General features: G+C 40.4%; 1 protein-coding gene across 1 annotated transcript; it reads left to right on the top strand.

Moving 5' to 3' along the window:
- Positions 1 to 1,335: 1,335 nt before the first annotated feature.
- Positions 1,336 to 17,850, top strand: LOC143878879 (uncharacterized). Its single transcript, XM_077381091.1, has 3 exons — positions 1,336 to 1,447; positions 4,972 to 6,214; positions 17,687 to 17,850. Exons 2-3 carry the CDS (start codon positions 5,098 to 5,100, stop codon positions 17,848 to 17,850), a joined length of 1,281 nt encoding a protein of 426 aa, XP_077237206.1. The 5' UTR covers positions 1,336 to 1,447; positions 4,972 to 5,097.
- Positions 17,851 to 19,347: the final 1,497 nt, after the last annotated feature.

Here is a 19,347-nt window from a genome sequence, read left to right as displayed (position 1 = left end):
TGCTTATCATGTGTCATTTCACTTCATGATAAGTTTGTCTGTCATGCTATATTAGGATCAAATGCTCATTTCTATGCATGTCAATTTCAGAGAACGTTTTTAACTTGAAAATATCTATTCTTGCTTATCATGATGGGTTCAACATTATTTCATCCATCTCTTCATGATAAGATTCAAATAGGAATTCAAAAAATTCGGGGGCTTATCATGCTAGATCTAAATCTTGCTATTTTTCTTTTATGATAAGTAAAATATAAGCCTTAACTTGCTAATCTAATATTGTATTATGGGTCATAGGGTGGATTTATATTGGATTTATATATATACCAAGATATATCCTAAAATTTATGCTAAATTGGTATGTCTCTTTGTTTTTCTAACATAGGCTTGATTTGTATTAGTTTATTCATCTCTTCTGTTGTTATGCTCTTATCATGCCATATGTACTTTGATTTTAATTGGTAAATCATGATAAGAAGCTAGGGAAGCATCTAGTTTGATTAAAAATCTTTGATGCATTACTTTTGTACTTAATTGTGTATCCTTCCTTTTTGCTTATGCCAAAAGGGGGAGAAGTATGAAATTGATTAGATTGTCCATAATCCATATACATGTCTGCTAAAACTTGTTAAATTTATCTTATGCATATGTTGAGGGGGAGTAGTCACACTCATCTTTCTTATCTAATCCTCATAAGAGGATCCTCCCACCTCTCTAATCAATTTGGTTTGTCATCACTAAAAAGGGGGAGATTCTTAGCCCAAGGGTTCCCCATGGGTTCATTCAATAGGCTTATTTTGATTATTAACAAACGCAAATTGATTATTCTTTTCTGGACTAATTGTTTGCCTTGAGTGTTGTGCTATGGACAGGTGTAGACACCCCATTTTGTTTTGTTTTAATCAACAAATAAATTAGTGTGTTAAATCCATGTGAGAACCCCCTCTATCATTGATTTATATGTTTTAGGTCATTAATATCTTGATCTGACTTTACGGATCATCAATCGGGACAAAATAAGCTAGGGTCACTTCATAGCCCGGACCCTGATTCCATTCCGAGACCCGATTTCCGTAAATCGTTAGATCAATGGCAGATCATGACCTGGGTCTAACCATCCAAAACCACCTAACCTCTCCTCTCATCCTAACCATTCAAACCTCACCTAACCTCACCTAACCTCTCCTCCCATCATAACCATCCAAACCTCACCTAACCTCACCTAACCTCACCTAACATCACCTAACCTCACCTAACCTTACCTAACCTCACCTAACCTCACCTAACCTCCTATCCCATTCTCCTATAAATACCCTCTCATCTCACCAAAGAAAAGAAGGAAAAAAAAGAAAAGAGGAGAGAACCCCTCTCTTAGAAAATTCAAGCCCTCTCTCTAGACCAAATCCCTCTTCTCCATAAGTTTGCATGGAATATCGTCTACAAAAAGGTATGTCTTTTGGAATTTTATTTTCTTTTCTATATTTGTAGGATTGAGTGTTGTTTTGCGTATATTTTGGTTGATGTCATGTTTAATTTTGTACTAGTTTGGCCTTGGTCATGTTCTCACTTATGCTAAATATGATTAATGTGTTAGGGTCATTAGAACCTATTTGCAATGGGATGTTGAAATCATTGGCTTGTTAGGGAATTTAGATTTCTTTTGGGAAAACAATTCATTAAAAATTTTGAACATTTACAAGAAAGAAAACTTGAATTTTACATGAATTATCAAAACCCATTTAATTTGGCTTACAAAACCTCCATCTTTCAATTGATAACAACAGCCCCCACTCCAATTTGATAACAACAGCCCCCACTCAATCTCAAGAACCCAATATCCATACCCCACCTTGCCAAGTAGATAAAAACAACCCCTTTTTCAAACATCCCATTCGAATCTAATCTCAGGCCCATTCAAGCCATTTTTCATATTCACCGTCTTTTAATCACTAAAAAAATAAGAACTATCAAAAGAAAACATGGGGGTGCCAATATCATTCCCGTCATAGTGCTAGCTGTTAGACTTTAAACAGATTTTTCGACCTCTAAACAACAGAATCGTGGGAAATGGTTAACTACAAAGTCGTAGATATTTTCGTGCCGTTTCCAACGAGTATTCGTGCTAGATCAGACAGCGAGCGGTTAAAAAGTTAAGTCCAAAATGGTTGCGGCACACCTTTAGGCATTTCCAGTTTAATGTTGCTGTCCTTTTGTTTGCAACACAAATTCGAACCTCTAAATCACAGATTTACAAACAATGGAGAACTACAAAGTTGTAGCCCTATAAAAGATCTTTCCAACGCATGTTTGTACGTTGAATTTGGCCAAGCGGTTAAAGAGTTACGACAGTTTTAGTGGGCTGCATTTGTCAGATCTTTTAATGGTCAATGGTTTGTCGAATTTGTGCAATTGTCAAAACTTGGTTGTGTTAACGTCATTTTCCAAACCAAAATCGAAAGACATTAATCTAAAGTACATCCAACCTAAAATTAACAAAACTAAAATTCACCCATTTAAAATCCACTGATAAAAATCCGTTAAAAGCCATTAACCAAAAGACCACTAAAAATTTCAAATGAAACTAAAACCTTCTAAATAAACAACTTTAAAAGCTACCAAACACACTAAATACCTTCAGATAATAAAAGCTTCAAGAAAACTCTAAAAGTTTCCACAAACCCAAAAGAATTCGAGATTCCCAAGAGCCGGTGGATTCAAAATTCCTTTAGGAACCCTTAGAGCCCAATTTAGGAACACTGGTGTCGTGTCGTGTCGTGTCCTAAGTTTTAGGGAGTCTTAGGTTTTAGGGAGTCCTAGAGTCAGGAGTCCGGCCTCATCACGGACGCTTGCTATGTATAGCAACCGTGCCATAGGTCTAGTTACACTAGTCACCCAATCTTTCCCTAGGACAAGCCTAGTAAACTAGGATGTAGGCAAACCTGCATTAGTCTAAGGGACCATTTGCATTTAGATGAGAATCATATAGCATCTTAGATGAAATCTTAAGATAATAAAATCCTCAACTTGAATTAAATAACTTCTCCTAAAACTGTTGAAACAGTCAATCCCGTCTAGGTCGGTGTCCTAGTTGAGTTAGGCATAAGTAGCTTAGCTTAGGCGCCACCGAACTACGTCGACTCTGATCCCAGTGAGGTTTGGGTACGTAGGCAGCTTGGATGTCTGATGGCATACCACCCGCGAGTCGGCACCACAACAAATTGTGGTGTTTTGTATATTAATTTTCTTGTAAATGCTTAATCAAATCACTTAGGACTTTCCATGAAATTAGAATTTTAGGAGAACTTTCACTTAGATTGAATCCAGACAAATTAATAAATCAAGATACACATTTAGGATTCACATTGAAATTAGATGTTAGGATGCATGTCACTTAGTTCGCACTTTAACATAGAGTTGAATGAGCCATTTAAAATAAATTTAAAAGAGTTAGCTTTTGGAATCGAAGACCGATTATCGGGCAGGAATGGTGCATGTGGTGGATAACTCCCCATACCTTCCATTCTCGTAACCAGGTAGCGAGTCTAGATTTCTGGTTAATTATGGGTCCTAGATCCCATATCTAGGTGGCGACTCTGTCAGTCTCTTTCGTGTGGAATTCGGATTGCCTTAGTGATCCCAAGTTCACAGGAAAGATGAATTCAAATCAATATTAAAATGCACACGCCAATCGCGTGGGAACGAGAGACCAAGAGAGAGAGCGCGGCGGCGCGCGCCCCACCCCTCTCGCGGGATCGGGTACCACAGTTTGGCGACTCTGCTGGGGATCACCTAACTTCATTAAAATTTCAAAAGATAATTCATTTGAATTTAATTTAACTGGCTCATAAAAACTCTATACTTGTTAGATTAGTTTGTCTTGTTTTATTTTCTCATCACCTTTTACTTGAACTTAATCTAACAAAACCTGAAGGCATCATAGATTGCGCAAACATATTGCACACACTTACATCACTTGCATCTAAACCCTTGCATCTCACGTGCACACACGTCCTATTTTAGGAACCCGGAGTGTTATCTAGCATGGTTGACTGGGATTTCATCACCTGGTGCCTCTGTGCTAGAGAAGCATTCCACCCTTAGCCTAGTACCTTTATGGTACGTAAACGGATCTCTTGTTCACGTACTGATACGCCGGACACTGGTACAGTATATCGAACAGGGATTCGCGCTAAGGGAACTCTTGGCCTTACCCCTAGATTAACCCACACATGCATGTAGTATACGAACACATGTGCATCACGTGTGTGAGCCTAGTTTAGGATATCCTACCTATTTGTGTCTAGATTAGGCCGTAGTCCATCTTCCAATGGCTACGATCGGTCCTTAGATACACGAACAAAGTCATGAGTTGAGATCCTCTCTCCACTCCGCTAGATTAGGATTAGGGTTGATACCTTCAGGTAACACTGATAAAATGTGTGAAGATTAAAAAACTTTCCCTTTGGGGTTAGGATATAAATCCCATCATTTCCAAAGATCTCATAGGATTAGTCATTCATGATCTATCCGTTGAAAGCAATCTTATGCTATCTCATCTAATCTCTTGATCGTGCGTCTTTCATTCTTCTGCCATACGATTCGATCGTATCTTCATGCCATCCCCTAACTGGCAGGAGCACAATCTCACAATCTTTCGATTATGCAATCTCATGATCTGATCATGCCTGGTCCAGATGATCCAATCTTGCTTGTACTCTTAGTCTTTCTTACTCTAAGGACAACCTTCTTCGAGAATATTTTGCTAAGTCCTTCAGAGTTCACTCTCATGATCCATGAACTAGGGGCATTTCCTTATACGATTTTATTATCATTGTCATATCTTGGTCTTTTGGGATTCACTCTATTGTCCCAATTACTTGCTTAAATGAGTAATCTTTGTTTTAGTCATTGAGAATGAACACTCCATGAATGTCAAGCTCATATACCTCGTGTTCATTATTTCCATCACAGGAAGTTGACACAATAGCTAACCCCACTGCTCCTTGGGTTCGGGTCTCTTCACGATTGGAGAGGAATTCTGTCTCTCTACCATCCTCTCTGAGAACCCCAGCGTCTCCTTCTTTCTCATCCTCACCAATGGCAGATAACCAAGATGGCCTTCCACCTACTGCAATTACCGATACTCTTACCTTGATTCTCCAGCAGCTTCAAGAACTCAAAGAAGAAAACCAAGTTATCAAGGCTCAGCTTTCTGAAAAGTTGGGACCATCGTTGTCCAAGGATAAAGGGCCTATGCACCAAGCGGCTACTTCAACAGCACCTGCCCATCCAGTGTTCATCAATACCCATGATAAAACCGAAGAAGATTTGGAAAAAGAGCAATATAGCGAGAATCGCAGTAGGCCTTCTCAGTCCATGGTTGATAAGTCTGTTATGGAGAAATTAGAGACTCTTACCAGGAAAGTTCAAGACATTCAGTTTCAAGACCAGGGTGGTTTCAATCCCAGTGATCTTACTCTATTTCCCGAAATCCGCCTTCCTGCCAATTTTCAAATGCCCGATTTCGACAAATATGATGGTGTGGGTTGTCCAATCACACATTTGCAAATGTTCACCATTATGTGTCAGCCTCAAGGCTTATCTCCTGAGCAAATGGCTCAATTATTCCCAGTTTCCTTAACCAAGGTTGCTAGGAGATGGTTCATGGTCTTGGACAAGACTCGTTACAGGACATGGAAGGATATCGGCGAGCAATTCATCAGGCAGTTCAAATATGATGATGGGACAGAAATCACCAGAAAGGATTTAGAGAGAACAAAGCAAGACTCGAGGGAATCCTTTCTGATTTTTGTGAAAAGATGGAGGAGAGTAGCAGCTCAGATGATGGAGCGCCCGTCTGAGGAAGAGCAGGTCCAGATAATCATGAAAAATATTTCCCCCCAACTCCAATATCACATGTCGTTGCAGTATTATCCGGACTTCAAACACTTTATCGTGGCAGGCACCCAAATAGAGGAGGCTATGGCTCAAGGTGTATTCAACCGAAGTAACCCGAATACCAGAGAATTCAGGAAGTCTCCATCAGCTGAAATTAATAACCTTTCCCGCTCCAATCCTCAGCCTTCCAAATCTCAGAACCCCATGGTGATGGACTATACCCAACCTGCTGTCGCACCTCGACCACAGGCCCAAACAAAATTTACCCCTCTCCCTCTTCCACCATCTGAGATACTCAAGGAGTGTCTAGCCTCAGGTCGCATAATCCTGCCCGACATTAGGGCTCTTCCCAATCCTTTACCAGCAAATTGGCGAACAGATCAACACTGCGAATACCATAGAAATTCCGGCCATCTCACTGATAATTGCATCGCCCTAAAATTCAGGATCCAGAGGTTGCTCGACAACAAAGATCTTGTGTTCGAGCCAAAACCCGATAACTCATTACCTGGTCATGCAAACCCTGCTGATGCTGTTAATGCTATAACCATAGGGGACCCAAAATTTGATCCTCTCACTCTTATCTGTGCCTTAGAACCTACCTTTGAAACGTCTGGGTCGGAACCTTTTGAAGAAGAGGAAGATGCAGACAGTGGAGATGTTCTAGTAGCTACTATCCCGATACGAGCCAGCCTTCGCCGAGCCTTCAACGCCAAACGGTTGCAGCAGTTAAAGTTTTAGTCACTTACTATTTTATGTTGAGTCAGTCATCATGGTCAGTATAATTGTTGAGTCCGGTCTTACAGTTCAAGGTCAATGCCTAGTCCAGGCAAGTTATCTTCTGTTTCTCTTTAGAGTTGTGAATCCTGAGCATGTTCAGGATAGGTCGTCAAATGTAATAGCTTTTCTTTAAATAAAAATTTCAGTTCCAAATCCTTAATGTAATTCACTTGTGTCTGTTTCTTAAGTATGCTTCTGATCTTAAAGTAAGACTCCCTCCTCAAATGAGAACAAAATTGACGAAACTCCACTTGAGTCAGCAATTACTTGAACAAGAGGAGGAGCGCCAATCCCAACCTTTCAAAGATGAAATTGAAATGATAAACATTGGCACTGAAACTTTGATTCAGTGAATACCGATTGAAAATACATTACCCTCTGAAGAGTGTGAAGAATTATTTCAAGAATAAGAAGATTGTCTAGAAAAGCTACAACCAATACCAGGGGCAAGACATGGATGGAAAGCTCAAAGAAAATGAAGAAAGTGAGAAGATATATGCTATACAAGGGGCATAGAGTGGAAACAACTTTCATATTTTCAATCAATGACCTTGGTTCTCAAATTCATAACATAAAGCCAACAAATTCAAGATAAGAAGTTCAAGAGCAAGCATTGAAAAGTGATCATCAGATATCAAGAGTACGAATCCATAGATGGAGGATGTCAAAGAACAAGTTTCGCTCTATGAAAGTCTAAAGCACGCTTTAGAATCTTGGAAAAAGAAGATCCATTATCTCTTACCTGGAAATGCCGTCAAACTCCGTGAAAAAAAAAACAACAAAAAAAGAAAAAGAAAAAAAGAAAAAAATAATCACTACCAGACGGACTCTAGTAACCCAGATCGATTCCCAATCTGAACATCGAAAGGCCTCATTTGGCCGATTAAATCCCAAAATCAGAACCCAATGTCAAAAGAATACCGGTTTGCAAACCCTTCGAGCCTGAATAAAATTTTCTTGAAAACCCATCAAAGCAGGGGCATTTCCCCGAACTACGCGAGACCTGATCCCTATACTGGGGTACGTAGGCAACTCGGTTGAACCGAGTTCGGTCGATTCAAAAAGGAAAAGAAATTCAATCCTTTCAAAAAAAAAAAAGAGGGACAAGTTCCAAAAGAAGAGAAGTTAATTGTTCCAGAAAGAAAAGAAAAAAGGAAAAAAAATCAATTAACCTTCAAACAATTTATCTTCAAACTAGGGGCATTCGCCCTGAACTACACACGACCTGATTCCTACCTTGGGATATGTAGGCGACCTGTTCACAGGTTCGGTCGAAATCTTTGTTGAGCCTTAAGCCATTCTTTGAAAAGCCCTATCCTACCTATAAAAGTCCTTCTGGTGTTCAGAACTAATGAGCTAGGTCCTGAGATACAATAAAAAAATGAAATGATGATGAATAAGAAAAATAACGGAGTTTGAAGATCTGCTAGACTGAAAACCTGAAAGGGCGGTCTAGGCAAAATTTAAGATCATTCCCCTGCTAAGTTGAAAACCCGAAAGGGCGGCTTAGGCAAAAGCTAAGGGGATAGCCTGCTGGATCAAAAACCTAGAAAGGTGGTTCAGGCAAAAGTTAAGGCTAGCGCGGTCCGCCAAGTTAAAAACCCCGAAGAGGTGACTTGGTCACGGTAAGAGAATCATTATAAGAAGGCTACAGCTGGTATCAAGACTGAAGATCAACTGAAGTTCAAGCAAATTCAAGTGATATCCTCAAAACTGGGGGCATTGAAGCTAAGCAATCTTAGGGGGCGTAATTAAATCCTTGAGGCATTACTGTTTTAAGGAAAAAGTCCAGTGTTTACCAATTGAAAAACTATTCCTCGAAAGGATAGACTTACCAAACAAAATATTAACTAAGTCAGAAGCATCACTGTGTTTGTCAGTATAGTCAGTCAATCTTTGTTATTCTAAGTTCACTCCTTCAGGGCTGCTCAATCCTTTGAGTAGTGCCTTTCATCTAAGTTTTCTCTTTAGAAAGAGTCAATCGTCGTTCCTATGTCCAAATGATGTAACTGTCTTGGTGAAGGAGGCCCGGCCTAGGCAGCTCCCTGCAATTATACCTGAAAGGGTTCGAGAATCTAGTCAAACAGCTACATTTCAAAGAAGATCAACTCAGAAGAGTTCAGAAGTAGAAACATCAGAAAGCCCAGCTTCCGTAAAAAGATCATACCCCAGGAAGGCACCTTAAGCTTGGAAGAGCCCCAGATGCAATGGTGGTTGAGCCAATTTCTCAGAAAGATGAACCATTAAAATTCAGAATTTCCTTCCGGTTAGTTAAATACTATCCTGGTCAAGAAATGTTCATCTAAGCACCTGTAAAAAACAGATCCCGCTTTTCCATGTTAGAGAGCCGTTATTCTAAATTACCAATTTCAAGTATCTTGTTCAAGGTTTCAGTTATCAAAATCCCCAGAAGACAAGACCAACAGTCTCATTGAGAAAAATCTTGTTGAAGTTTCATAAAAGTGTTCCTAATCCATTCTTGTTACTAATGGTTCTTCGTTCATAAGGTTGGTCGTCTCATCATTCGTCAAAGTCTTGGTTTCCAATATCTTTACTGGGCACGATCTATAATGTCCCCGATTTCATTGAGTTCAAAAAAAAAAAAAAAAAAAAAAAAATCCAAAATTCATCAAATCCAATCCCCGATTCAAACAAATCCAATCTTACGTCAAATTCAAGTTCATGAAAAATCTCATGTCCTCTTTGAGCCCTTCTGTGAAAGGTGCCTCATTTCTCGAGGCCGTTTGTGAATGGTCTCGTCTTCTCCTTGAGCCCGTTTGCGGACGGTACCTCATTTCCCAAAAATAAAAAATTCATCAAAACCAATCCCCGATTCAAACAAACCCAATCTTACGTCAAATTCAAGTTCATGAAAAATCTCATGCCCTCTTTGAGCCCGTTTGTGAACGGTGCCTCTTTTCTCGAGGCCATTTGGGGATGGTCTCGTCTTCTCCTTGAACCCGTTTGTGAACATGTTTCTCATTCTCTGAGTCCATTTGTGAATGGTCTCATGTCCTCTTTGAGCCCGTTTGTGAACGGTGCCTCTTTTCTCGAGGCCATTTGTGAATGGTCTCATCTTCTCCTTGAGCCCGTTTGCGGACGGTACCTCATTTTCCAAAAATAAAAAAATTTATCAAATCCAAATCCTTAATTAAAAAATAAAAATAAAAATCCATTCCTACGTCAAATTCAAGTTCATAAAAAAATCCCTAAATTCTTCGAGCCCGTTTGTGAACGGTGCCTCATTTCTCGAGTCCATTTGTGAATGGTCTCGTCTTCTCTTCGAACCCGTTTGTGAACAGGTGTCTCATTCTCTGAGTCCATTTGTGAATGGTCTCATCTTCTCCTTGAGCCCGTTTGTGAACGGTGCCTCATTTTCTGAGTCCATTTGTGAATGGTCTCGTGTCCTCTTTGAGCCCGTTTGTGAACGGTGCCTCATTTCTCGAGTCCATTTGTGAATGGTCTTGTCTTCTCCTTGAGCCCGTTTGTGAACGGTGCCTCATTTCTCGAATCCATTTGTGAATGGTCTCGTCTTCTCCTTGAGCCTGTTTGTGAATGGTGCCTCATTTCTCGAGTCCATTTGTGAATGGTCTTGTCTTATCCTTGAGCCCGTTTGTGAATGGTGCCTCTTTTCTCGAATCCATTTGTGAATGGTATCGTCCTCCTTGAGCCCGTTTGTGAACGGTGCCTCATTTCTCGAGTCCATTTGTGAATGGTCTTGTCTTCTCCTTGAGCCCGTTTGTGAACGGTGCCTCTTTTCTCGAATCCATTTGTGAATGGTATCGTCCTCCTTGAGCCCGTTTGTGAACGGTGCCTCATTTCTCGAGTCCATTTGTGAATGGTCTTGTCTTCTCCTTGAGCCCGTTTGTGAACGGTGCCTCTTTTCTCGAGTCCATTTGTGAATGGTTTTCTATCCTCCTTGAGGCCGTTTGTGAACGGTGCCTCATTATCCAAGTCCATTTGGGAATGCTTCTTATCCTCGTTGAACCCGCTTGTGAGCGGCGTCTCATCTCCTTCTAAAAACTGTTTGAGAGCGATCTTTGTCCTTTCCCTTCAGAATCCATTCGAAAATGATATCTCATTCTCTAATTGCCCGTTTGTGAACGGCGCCGCATCGAGTTTTTATTATTATTCAAGTTCTAGGGTTTCATCTAAGGTTTTGCATTATGTTAAGGTGCGTTGTGTCTAGAGAGTCCTTTGTCGATTAAAACTACGCAAAATGGTTCTGTCATTTTTAACTTTGGTATTCAATGACTACGTCATCTCTACCAAAGAGGGGCATCTGTAGACACCCCATTTTGTTTTGTTTTAATCAACAAATAAATTAGTGTGTTAAATCCATGTGAGAACCCCCTCTATCATTGATTTATATGTTTTAGGTCATTAATATCTTGATCTGACTTTACGGATCATCAATCGGGACAAAATAAGCTAGGGTCACTTCATAGCCCGGACCCTGATTCCATTCCGAGACCCGATTTCCGTAAATCGTTAGATCAATGGCAGATCATGACCTGGGTCTAACCATCCAAAACCACCTAACCTCTCCTCTCATCCTAACCATTCAAACCTCACCTAACCTCACCTAACCTCTCCTCCCATCATAACCATCCAAACCTCACCTAACCTCACCTAACCTCACCTAACATCACCTAACCTCACCTAACCTTACCTAACCTCACCTAACCTCACCTAACCTCCTATCCCATTCTCCTATAAATACCCTCTCATCTCACCAAAGAAAAGAAGGAAAAAAAAGAAAAGAGGAGAGAACCCCTCTCTTAGAAAATTCAAGCCCTCTCTCTAGACCAAATCCCTCTTCTCCATAAGTTTGCATGGAATATCGTCTACAAAAAGGTATGTCTTTTGGAATTTTATTTTCTTTTCTATATTTGTAGGATTGAGTGTTGTTTTGCGTATATTTTGGTTGATGTCATGTTTAATTTTGTACTAGTTTGGCCTTGGTCATGTTCTCACTTATGCTAAATATGATTAATGTGTTAGGGTCATTAGAACCTATTTGCAATGGGATGTTGAAATCATTGGCTTGTTAGGGAATTTAGATTTCTTTTGGGAAAACAATTCATTAAAAATTTTGAACATTTACAAGAAAGAAAACTTGAATTTTACATGAATTATCAAAACCCATTTAATTTGGCTTACAAAACCTCCATCTTTCAATTGATAACAACAGCCCCCACTCCAATTTGATAACAACAGCCCCCACTCAATCTCAAGAACCCAATATCCATACCCCACCTTGCCAAGTAGATAAAAACAACCCCTTTTTCAAACATCCCATTCGAATCTAATCTCAGGCCCATTCAAGCCATTTTTCATATTCACCGTCTTTTAATCACTAAAAAAATAAGAACTATCAAAAGAAAACATGGGGGTGCCAATATCATTCCCGTCATAGTGCTAGCTGTTAGACTTTAAACAGATTTTTCGACCTCTAAACAACAGAATCGTGGGAAATGGTTAACTACAAAGTCGTAGATATTTTCGTGCCGTTTCCAACGAGTATTCGTGCTAGATCAGACAGCGAGCGGTTAAAAAGTTAAGTCCAAAATGGTTGCGGCACACCTTTAGGCATTTCCAGTTTAATGTTGCTGTCCTTTTGTTTGCAACACAAATTCGAACCTCTAAATCACAGATTTACAAACAATGGAGAACTACAAAGTTGTAGCCCTATAAAAGATCTTTCCAACGCATGTTTGTACGTTGAATTTGGCCAAGCGGTTAAAGAGTTACGACAGTTTTAGTGGGCTGCATTTGTCAGATCTTTTAATGGTCAATGGTTTGTCGAATTTGTGCAATTGTCAAAACTTGGTTGTGTTAACGTCATTTTCCAAACCAAAATCGAAAGACATTAATCTAAAGTACATCCAACCTAAAATTAACAAAACTAAAATTCACCCATTTAAAATCCACTGATAAAAATCCGTTAAAAGCCATTAACCAAAAGACCACTAAAAATTTCAAATGAAACTAAAACCTTCTAAATAAACAACTTTAAAAGCTACCAAACACACTAAATACCTTCAGATAATAAAAGCTTCAAGAAAACTCTAAAAGTTTCCACAAACCCAAAAGAATTCGAGATTCCCAAGAGCCGGTGGATTCAAAATTCCTTTAGGAACCCTTAGAGCCCAATTTAGGAACACTGGTGTCGTGTCGTGTCGTGTCCTAAGTTTTAGGGAGTCTTAGGTTTTAGGGAGTCCTAGAGTCAGGAGTCCGGCCTCATCACGGACGCTTGCTATGTATAGCAACCGTGCCATAGGTCTAGTTACACTAGTCACCCAATCTTTCCCTAGGACAAGCCTAGTAAACTAGGATGTAGGCAAACCTGCATTAGTCTAAGGGACCATTTGCATTTAGATGAGAATCATATAGCATCTTAGATGAAATCTTAAGATAATAAAATCCTCAACTTGAATTAAATAACTTCTCCTAAAACTGTTGAAACAGTCAATCCCGTCTAGGTCGGTGTCCTAGTTGAGTTAGGCATAAGTAGCTTAGCTTAGGCGCCACCGAACTACGTCGACTCTGATCCCAGTGAGGTTTGGGTACGTAGGCAGCTTGGATGTCTGATGGCATACCACCCGCGAGTCGGCACCACAACAAATTGTGGTGTTTTGTATATTAATTTTCTTGTAAATGCTTAATCAAATCACTTAGGACTTTCCATGAAATTAGAATTTTAGGAGAACTTTCACTTAGATTGAATCCAGACAAATTAATAAATCAAGATACACATTTAGGATTCACATTGAAATTAGATGTTAGGATGCATGTCACTTAGTTCGCACTTTAACATAGAGTTGAATGAGCCATTTAAAATAAATTTAAAAGAGTTAGCTTTTGGAATCGAAGACCGATTATCGGGCAGGAATGGTGCATGTGGTGGATAACTCCCCATACCTTCCATTCTCGTAACCAGGTAGCGAGTCTAGATTTCTGGTTAATTATGGGTCCTAGATCCCATATCTAGGTGGCGACTCTGTCAGTCTCTTTCGTGTGGAATTCGGATTGCCTTAGTGATCCCAAGTTCACAGGAAAGATGAATTCAAATCAATATTAAAATGCACACGCCAATCGCGTGGGAACGAGAGACCAAGAGAGAGAGCGCGGCGGCGCGCGCCCCACCCCTCTCGCGGGATCGGGTACCACAACAGGAAATTCACAGGTTAATCCATGCTAGCACACACCATTGATTGACCATGCTTGAAGATGAACCAAACACGTGTCAAATGAGCTAGAGCATACAAATGATCAATCATACCTTGGAGGATCAACCAAGGAGAAGCTCAACATTAGTCATCTCAAAGCATTAAACAAACAAAGAAAGATCGATGAAGGCCAAAGTTTGGAGATCAACAACTTGTCAAGGAGCTTGAACCAACTTGAAGGAGTGATCCATGCAAGAGACCAAGACTTGAAGATGAGCTTTAAAGTTGAAGATGTGAGTAATGAGTCTTGTGTTAGATTGTATAATTTAATCCTACTTAGGTATCCCTTGTTGAGGCATAATTAATTCACTAATAAGGTCCCAAACAATATTAGAATATAAGGAAAAGACCCGTGGACCAAAGCCCTAGTGCCATAGATAGCTTAGAATTGTAAAAGATTCAAATCGGCACACTTAGCACTTGAATTTTGAGATCAGGTCATAAATCCTATCATAACTGATCATAAACATTTTTAAATATTTTTGAAAATATTTTTAACAGAAAGAGCTCATCATTTTCGTTCAAATCGAGTATATGAACGTCGAAATCCGACGAGAAACGAGTGAGATATGAATTTTACAAAACCGAGTCTAAAATCTGGAAAATGTCAAAAATACCCTGAAATAGATCCATTGGGAAGTTACCCAAAATTACAGAAATGCCCTTGTAACGGCTAGTTTTGGGTTTTCTCTATATATATGGGTTCCCTAAGCATGTGAACCAATCTCTCTCATTCCTAAACTTGTTGTAAACATATTAGAGAGTGGAAAACACCCCTGTGCCTCAATTTGGGAATATATAAAGGGATTAGACCTAGGCTTATCTTTGTAATTATCTTTGAGAGACTCTTGTCAGCTTTACATTGTATCAAGCCTTCAAGAGGCTAAAGAGTGTGCTTCAATCTTCTTCTTCATTGTAAACTTGGCAACAAAGGGCGCCGTATTTAAGACCCTTGGAGCTTGGACGCTCGGATTGTACAAGGCGAAAGGAACACCGTATTTAAGTTCCTTGGAAGATAGTGGATTCCTCAAGGAGACAAAACTTGAGAAGAGTGAAGTAGGTCTTGAGGTTAAGACCGAACCACTATAAATCTTTCCGTCTCTTGTGTGGTATTTATCTCTCTCACCCTCACTCTTATTTGTGCTTGCATTTATATACTTAGAATTGAGTGAGTAGTTAGCAATGGTAATTAACTTGCTTATCTAGTACCTTGCTAATTAGCCCATTTAATCTTGTTAATTAAGTTTGCATGAGCCTTCCACCAAGTGTTTGATAAAAGGCCTAAAAGAAACTATTCATCTAATTCCTTTACCTTGTTGTCGGATTTACAATCTTTAATCAACCACCAAGTATTTTCATAGAAAGATTAAAAAGGGAATAATTAACTAGGGTTTTCAAAAGCCATCTAACAAGTGTTTGAGAAAAGGTCTAAGATAAGATATTCATTTAAGATTTTGAAACTAATCTTACAAAAGTTTTTAAAGAGGATAAATTTTTTTAAAGACACCCAATTCACCCCCCTCTTGGGTTGCCTAGTGGGATTTCACACCCCAAACGCCTAGGACAGACTCCTAACTCTATGGGAAGATTTGAAAGGTTTTGAAGCTTATGGAAGGTTTTGAAGTTGTGAAAGTTGTGACTGAACTCAGGATGCCAGTTGCACGCCTGAGCTGCTTACGAACCCCTTAGCTAGGGATCAAGTCATCCGTAGTTCGGATTGGGGTTTCCTAACTACACTCTTAAAGACTCAAGATTTTTGAGATTTTTGATGTTTTGAAGTGTTTTTTTATTATTTTTGACACAAGAGGACAGAATCCTATCATCATAAGGGTAGGACAGACTCCTGATATCTCGCAAAGGTTGGACGGCATCCTATGCTTTGCGGGGGGATTGGACAGAATCACGACTCTGCAAGGGTTGGACAGCATCTTATACCCTGCAAGAGCGGATAGAAATCACATGACTTGATGAGAGGATGAACAGAAGCCTAACCCCTATGATAATAGGACAGACTCCTGAAAGATTGACTCTCTAGGTAAGGACAGAGTCCTATGCTAAAGGACTGACTTTGAAAGATGGAAGGACGGAATCCTAAACTTTATGAAGGGATAGGACAGAATCCTAAACTCTACAAGGGTAGGACAGACTCCTAAATCCTGGGATGGTAGGACAGACTCCTAAACTCTCTATGACAGATTCTAAAGAGGAAGAAATCCCTTAACCTGCGAAGACTCTAAAGCAGGAAGGGAAGGGGTTGGCTCGAGATACATTCCGTCATAGCCGAAACCCGAAGGGGGGATTTTTACCCTAGAAGAGGTCGTTCAAATGCGGATATTCTTATACCAAGGGTTGGATCCATAGTCTTATTATCGAATCGATATTTAAGAAACTAAAACTCATGGAGAAAATTTAAGGAATTGGAGGCGTACCTAATCATGGGTGAAGTTAGCCTAAAAACAGCTAACCCGAGATATCAAACAAGAGGATTATTCTCAAGTGAAGAAATAGGGATACCAAGCACTCAAATATGACTCCGAAAACTGTAAAGGTCGACCTCTTGTTCCAAAATTCCCAATTAGTACTAACCAAACTAAAAAAAGAAACATTATGAATGCCAATCTCTAAACAAAATTGAAGAATAGCGTAAATTTCAGACCCTGAATCAAATGAAATTAATAGGGTTGCTTTCATGTAAGTCCAAAGGCAAATTAGTGAATGGGTTTGAAATAGCAGAATGAATAGCCAGCTATGGAATAACTAATGGATTGTCCGAGGGAAGATAACTCAGATCTAATGGGTGCAGAGTTTAAGCAAAGTCATACGCTACATGCTGTAAATCAATATAGCATTTCCATCAAACAAGAGAAGTGCAATTCCATTTCAACATGAAGAACTTCCTGACACATGCATCAGAGCTATAAATGCACATTCAATCAAAACACTTGACATACGCATAGGGCCTTCACGCACGTCTCAACAACACTTGGCACGCATACATTATAATACCCTTCGCTAAAGTGAAATCCTCCTGAATTCCACTAACCCAAATGAGCCCAAACAGTGAATTTCTGAATTGGCAAATCCAAACAGGGCACCTTCCGATTCCAACCACAATACAATTAAAAACCTTGTTATAAGCAAATGGAGGCCAACAAATCATCCCTTGCAATAATACCTTGAATTAATAGCTCATGTATTTTGCTTCCAAAGCCCACAGGCAATACAATTGGTCATAAGATGCATAGCATATCTTCTAAGACTATTGAACTCAAGCAGTATAAGAAATCAAGAATGCAAAGAGGGCATTAGCATTTTGCTGCCTGTCTATGAAATAGGCCAATGACATCAATACTATTAGCATTTCCCTTAAAGAATATCACAGTCTCTATAAATGTCTAGATAGGAAATCATTTCGAATAGAGAAAAACAGGCTGAGTTTGCCATTTAACCAGAAATCAAAGCATTTTACCAAGGAAATTAAAAGACAAGGAAAAGGTTACCGGGTTGGGACGGCCTCGGATCACCTTTGCCGGAGCTCTTTGACAGAGAACCAATTCCCACATTGTCGAAGGCAAAATTTGTGAAGCGAAAATCAGGTTGGCAGCCGACGAAGATGAGCCGCCGACCCCTATCTCTCTTCCTCCTCCGCTCAGATTTGGCTCAAGCACAATAGAAGCAATGTGGATCGAAGCCACACAAAAATTTTCGGAATATGATGACCAAATCCTTGGTCCTCTCTACTTATTCCTGAACAGGGAAATTGATCTTTGATTGAGATAGAGATGGGAGTGAGAGAGCAGAGGTGGGTTGCAAAGGTGTTGGTGACCGGATTTCGGCCGGATCGCCGGAATCAATGGCTGTAGAGGTGAAAGCTAGAAATGGGTTTGCAGAAAATGGGGTTTTAAGAGGAGATGAAGATGGGTTTCAAGGGGACGGCTGAGAGAAGTGAAGAGGGTTTGAAGATAAAAATCGAAGTGGGTTTTGGGGGGATGGCAAAGGATGGAGAAGATGGCTGAGGAGAATGGTGGTAGAACCGATGATGATGGTGGAGATGGTTGTATAAATCCGGCCGGATTTAATGGAGTTCTTGGTCGGAGCTATGCCGGAACGGCCGGAGAGTGAAGAAAAAATGGAGAAAATACGGTGGAAAAAGGGGTTTAATGGGGTACGGTGGCTGAGATGGCAGTGCAAGATGGGTGTGATTTGCAGAGGAGGTGGGGTATGGGTGAAATGAGTTTGGTGGTGGATGGGGATCAGAGATGGAGGTGATAAGGAGATGAAGCCGAAATGGGTTTATGGTGGCCGGCCGGAGTTGGGTTCGGTGGCTAGTGGGTTTCAATGGGTTTTGGTGGTGTGGTAGAAGAAGAAGAAAGTGGAGGTGGTTGCGGTGAGGGTGGCTTGGCCGGAATGGGTGCCGGATTCCGGCAAAATCTGCCGGAGGAGATGGAGATGGGCTGGCCGGAGATGGGGCCGGAGGTCGGATTCTAGGGTTTCAGGAGGAAATGGTGATGGAGAGGAGAGAAGAGGATTGCTGGAATGGGGATTACGGCTGATGTGGGAATGGAGAAAATGGTGGAGGAGGATTCCGGTGGGACTTGCCATGGTAGATGACCGGAAGTCCCCCTCTTTTTTTTTCTTTTTTTTTTCACAGCTCTCTGTTTTCTCCTCTCCTCTTTGTTGAATGAAGAAATGAAATGGGGGGAAATGGTGGTGGTAGTAATGAGAAGAAGAGAAGAAAAAAGGGAAAAAAAACGAAATGGGTTTGGGCAGAGATGATGGCTGAGATGGTCGGAGATGGTGGGCGGCTGGCCGGAGATGGGGATGGTAGGAAGAAGATGAAGGTGGATGGCAATGGAAGAGGGGAGGAAGAAGGTGGAGATGGTGGTGGTGAATGGATGCCGGATTCCGGCACAACTTGCCGGAGAAGAAAGGTTTTCTCCTCTCTCTCAGCTCCTCTCTTGCTACGAAAAAAATGAAAACCCTCCCTATTCCCTTTGTCCTTTGTTCTTTTATAACTAGGGTTAGGGACCTAGTTCTAATCCTAACCCTCCATCTCCTTTGATGGCCTAGATCACTTCTCCTTGTGCTAAAGTCTAGAAACCTAAACATGTGCTTTCCATCATGGCCCTACACTTGTCCTTCTTTTGATCTTAGGGTCCTTGCTCATTGCTTATAGAGGAAGCAATGAGAACATCCAAGAATACCCTTAAAGATGGGTTGATTTCCTTCTTGCCCAACACCTCTATTTTGATTTTTTTATTAAAGAAGAATGATATACCCGACCCCCCTTTTTGCTCTAGACAGCCCCATCTAGTGTATTTTAACTACTCTTCTCTTTACAGGGGGTGGCTCGGGTAGGAAAAGGGTAATAATAAAAAAAAGAAATGATAAAGTTGACCTCCCATGCACTTGCCTTGGACAGTCACTTTCTAGTGTA

Source organism: Tasmannia lanceolata, unplaced genomic scaffold (assembly GCF_043159265.1).
Source record: "Tasmannia lanceolata isolate RefF3 unplaced genomic scaffold, GAP_Taslan_0.1 ptg000006l, whole genome shotgun sequence".
Taxonomy (NCBI): domain Eukaryota; kingdom Viridiplantae; phylum Streptophyta; class Magnoliopsida; order Canellales; family Winteraceae; genus Tasmannia; species Tasmannia lanceolata.
This window is presented reverse-complemented; position numbering and strand designations above follow the sequence as displayed.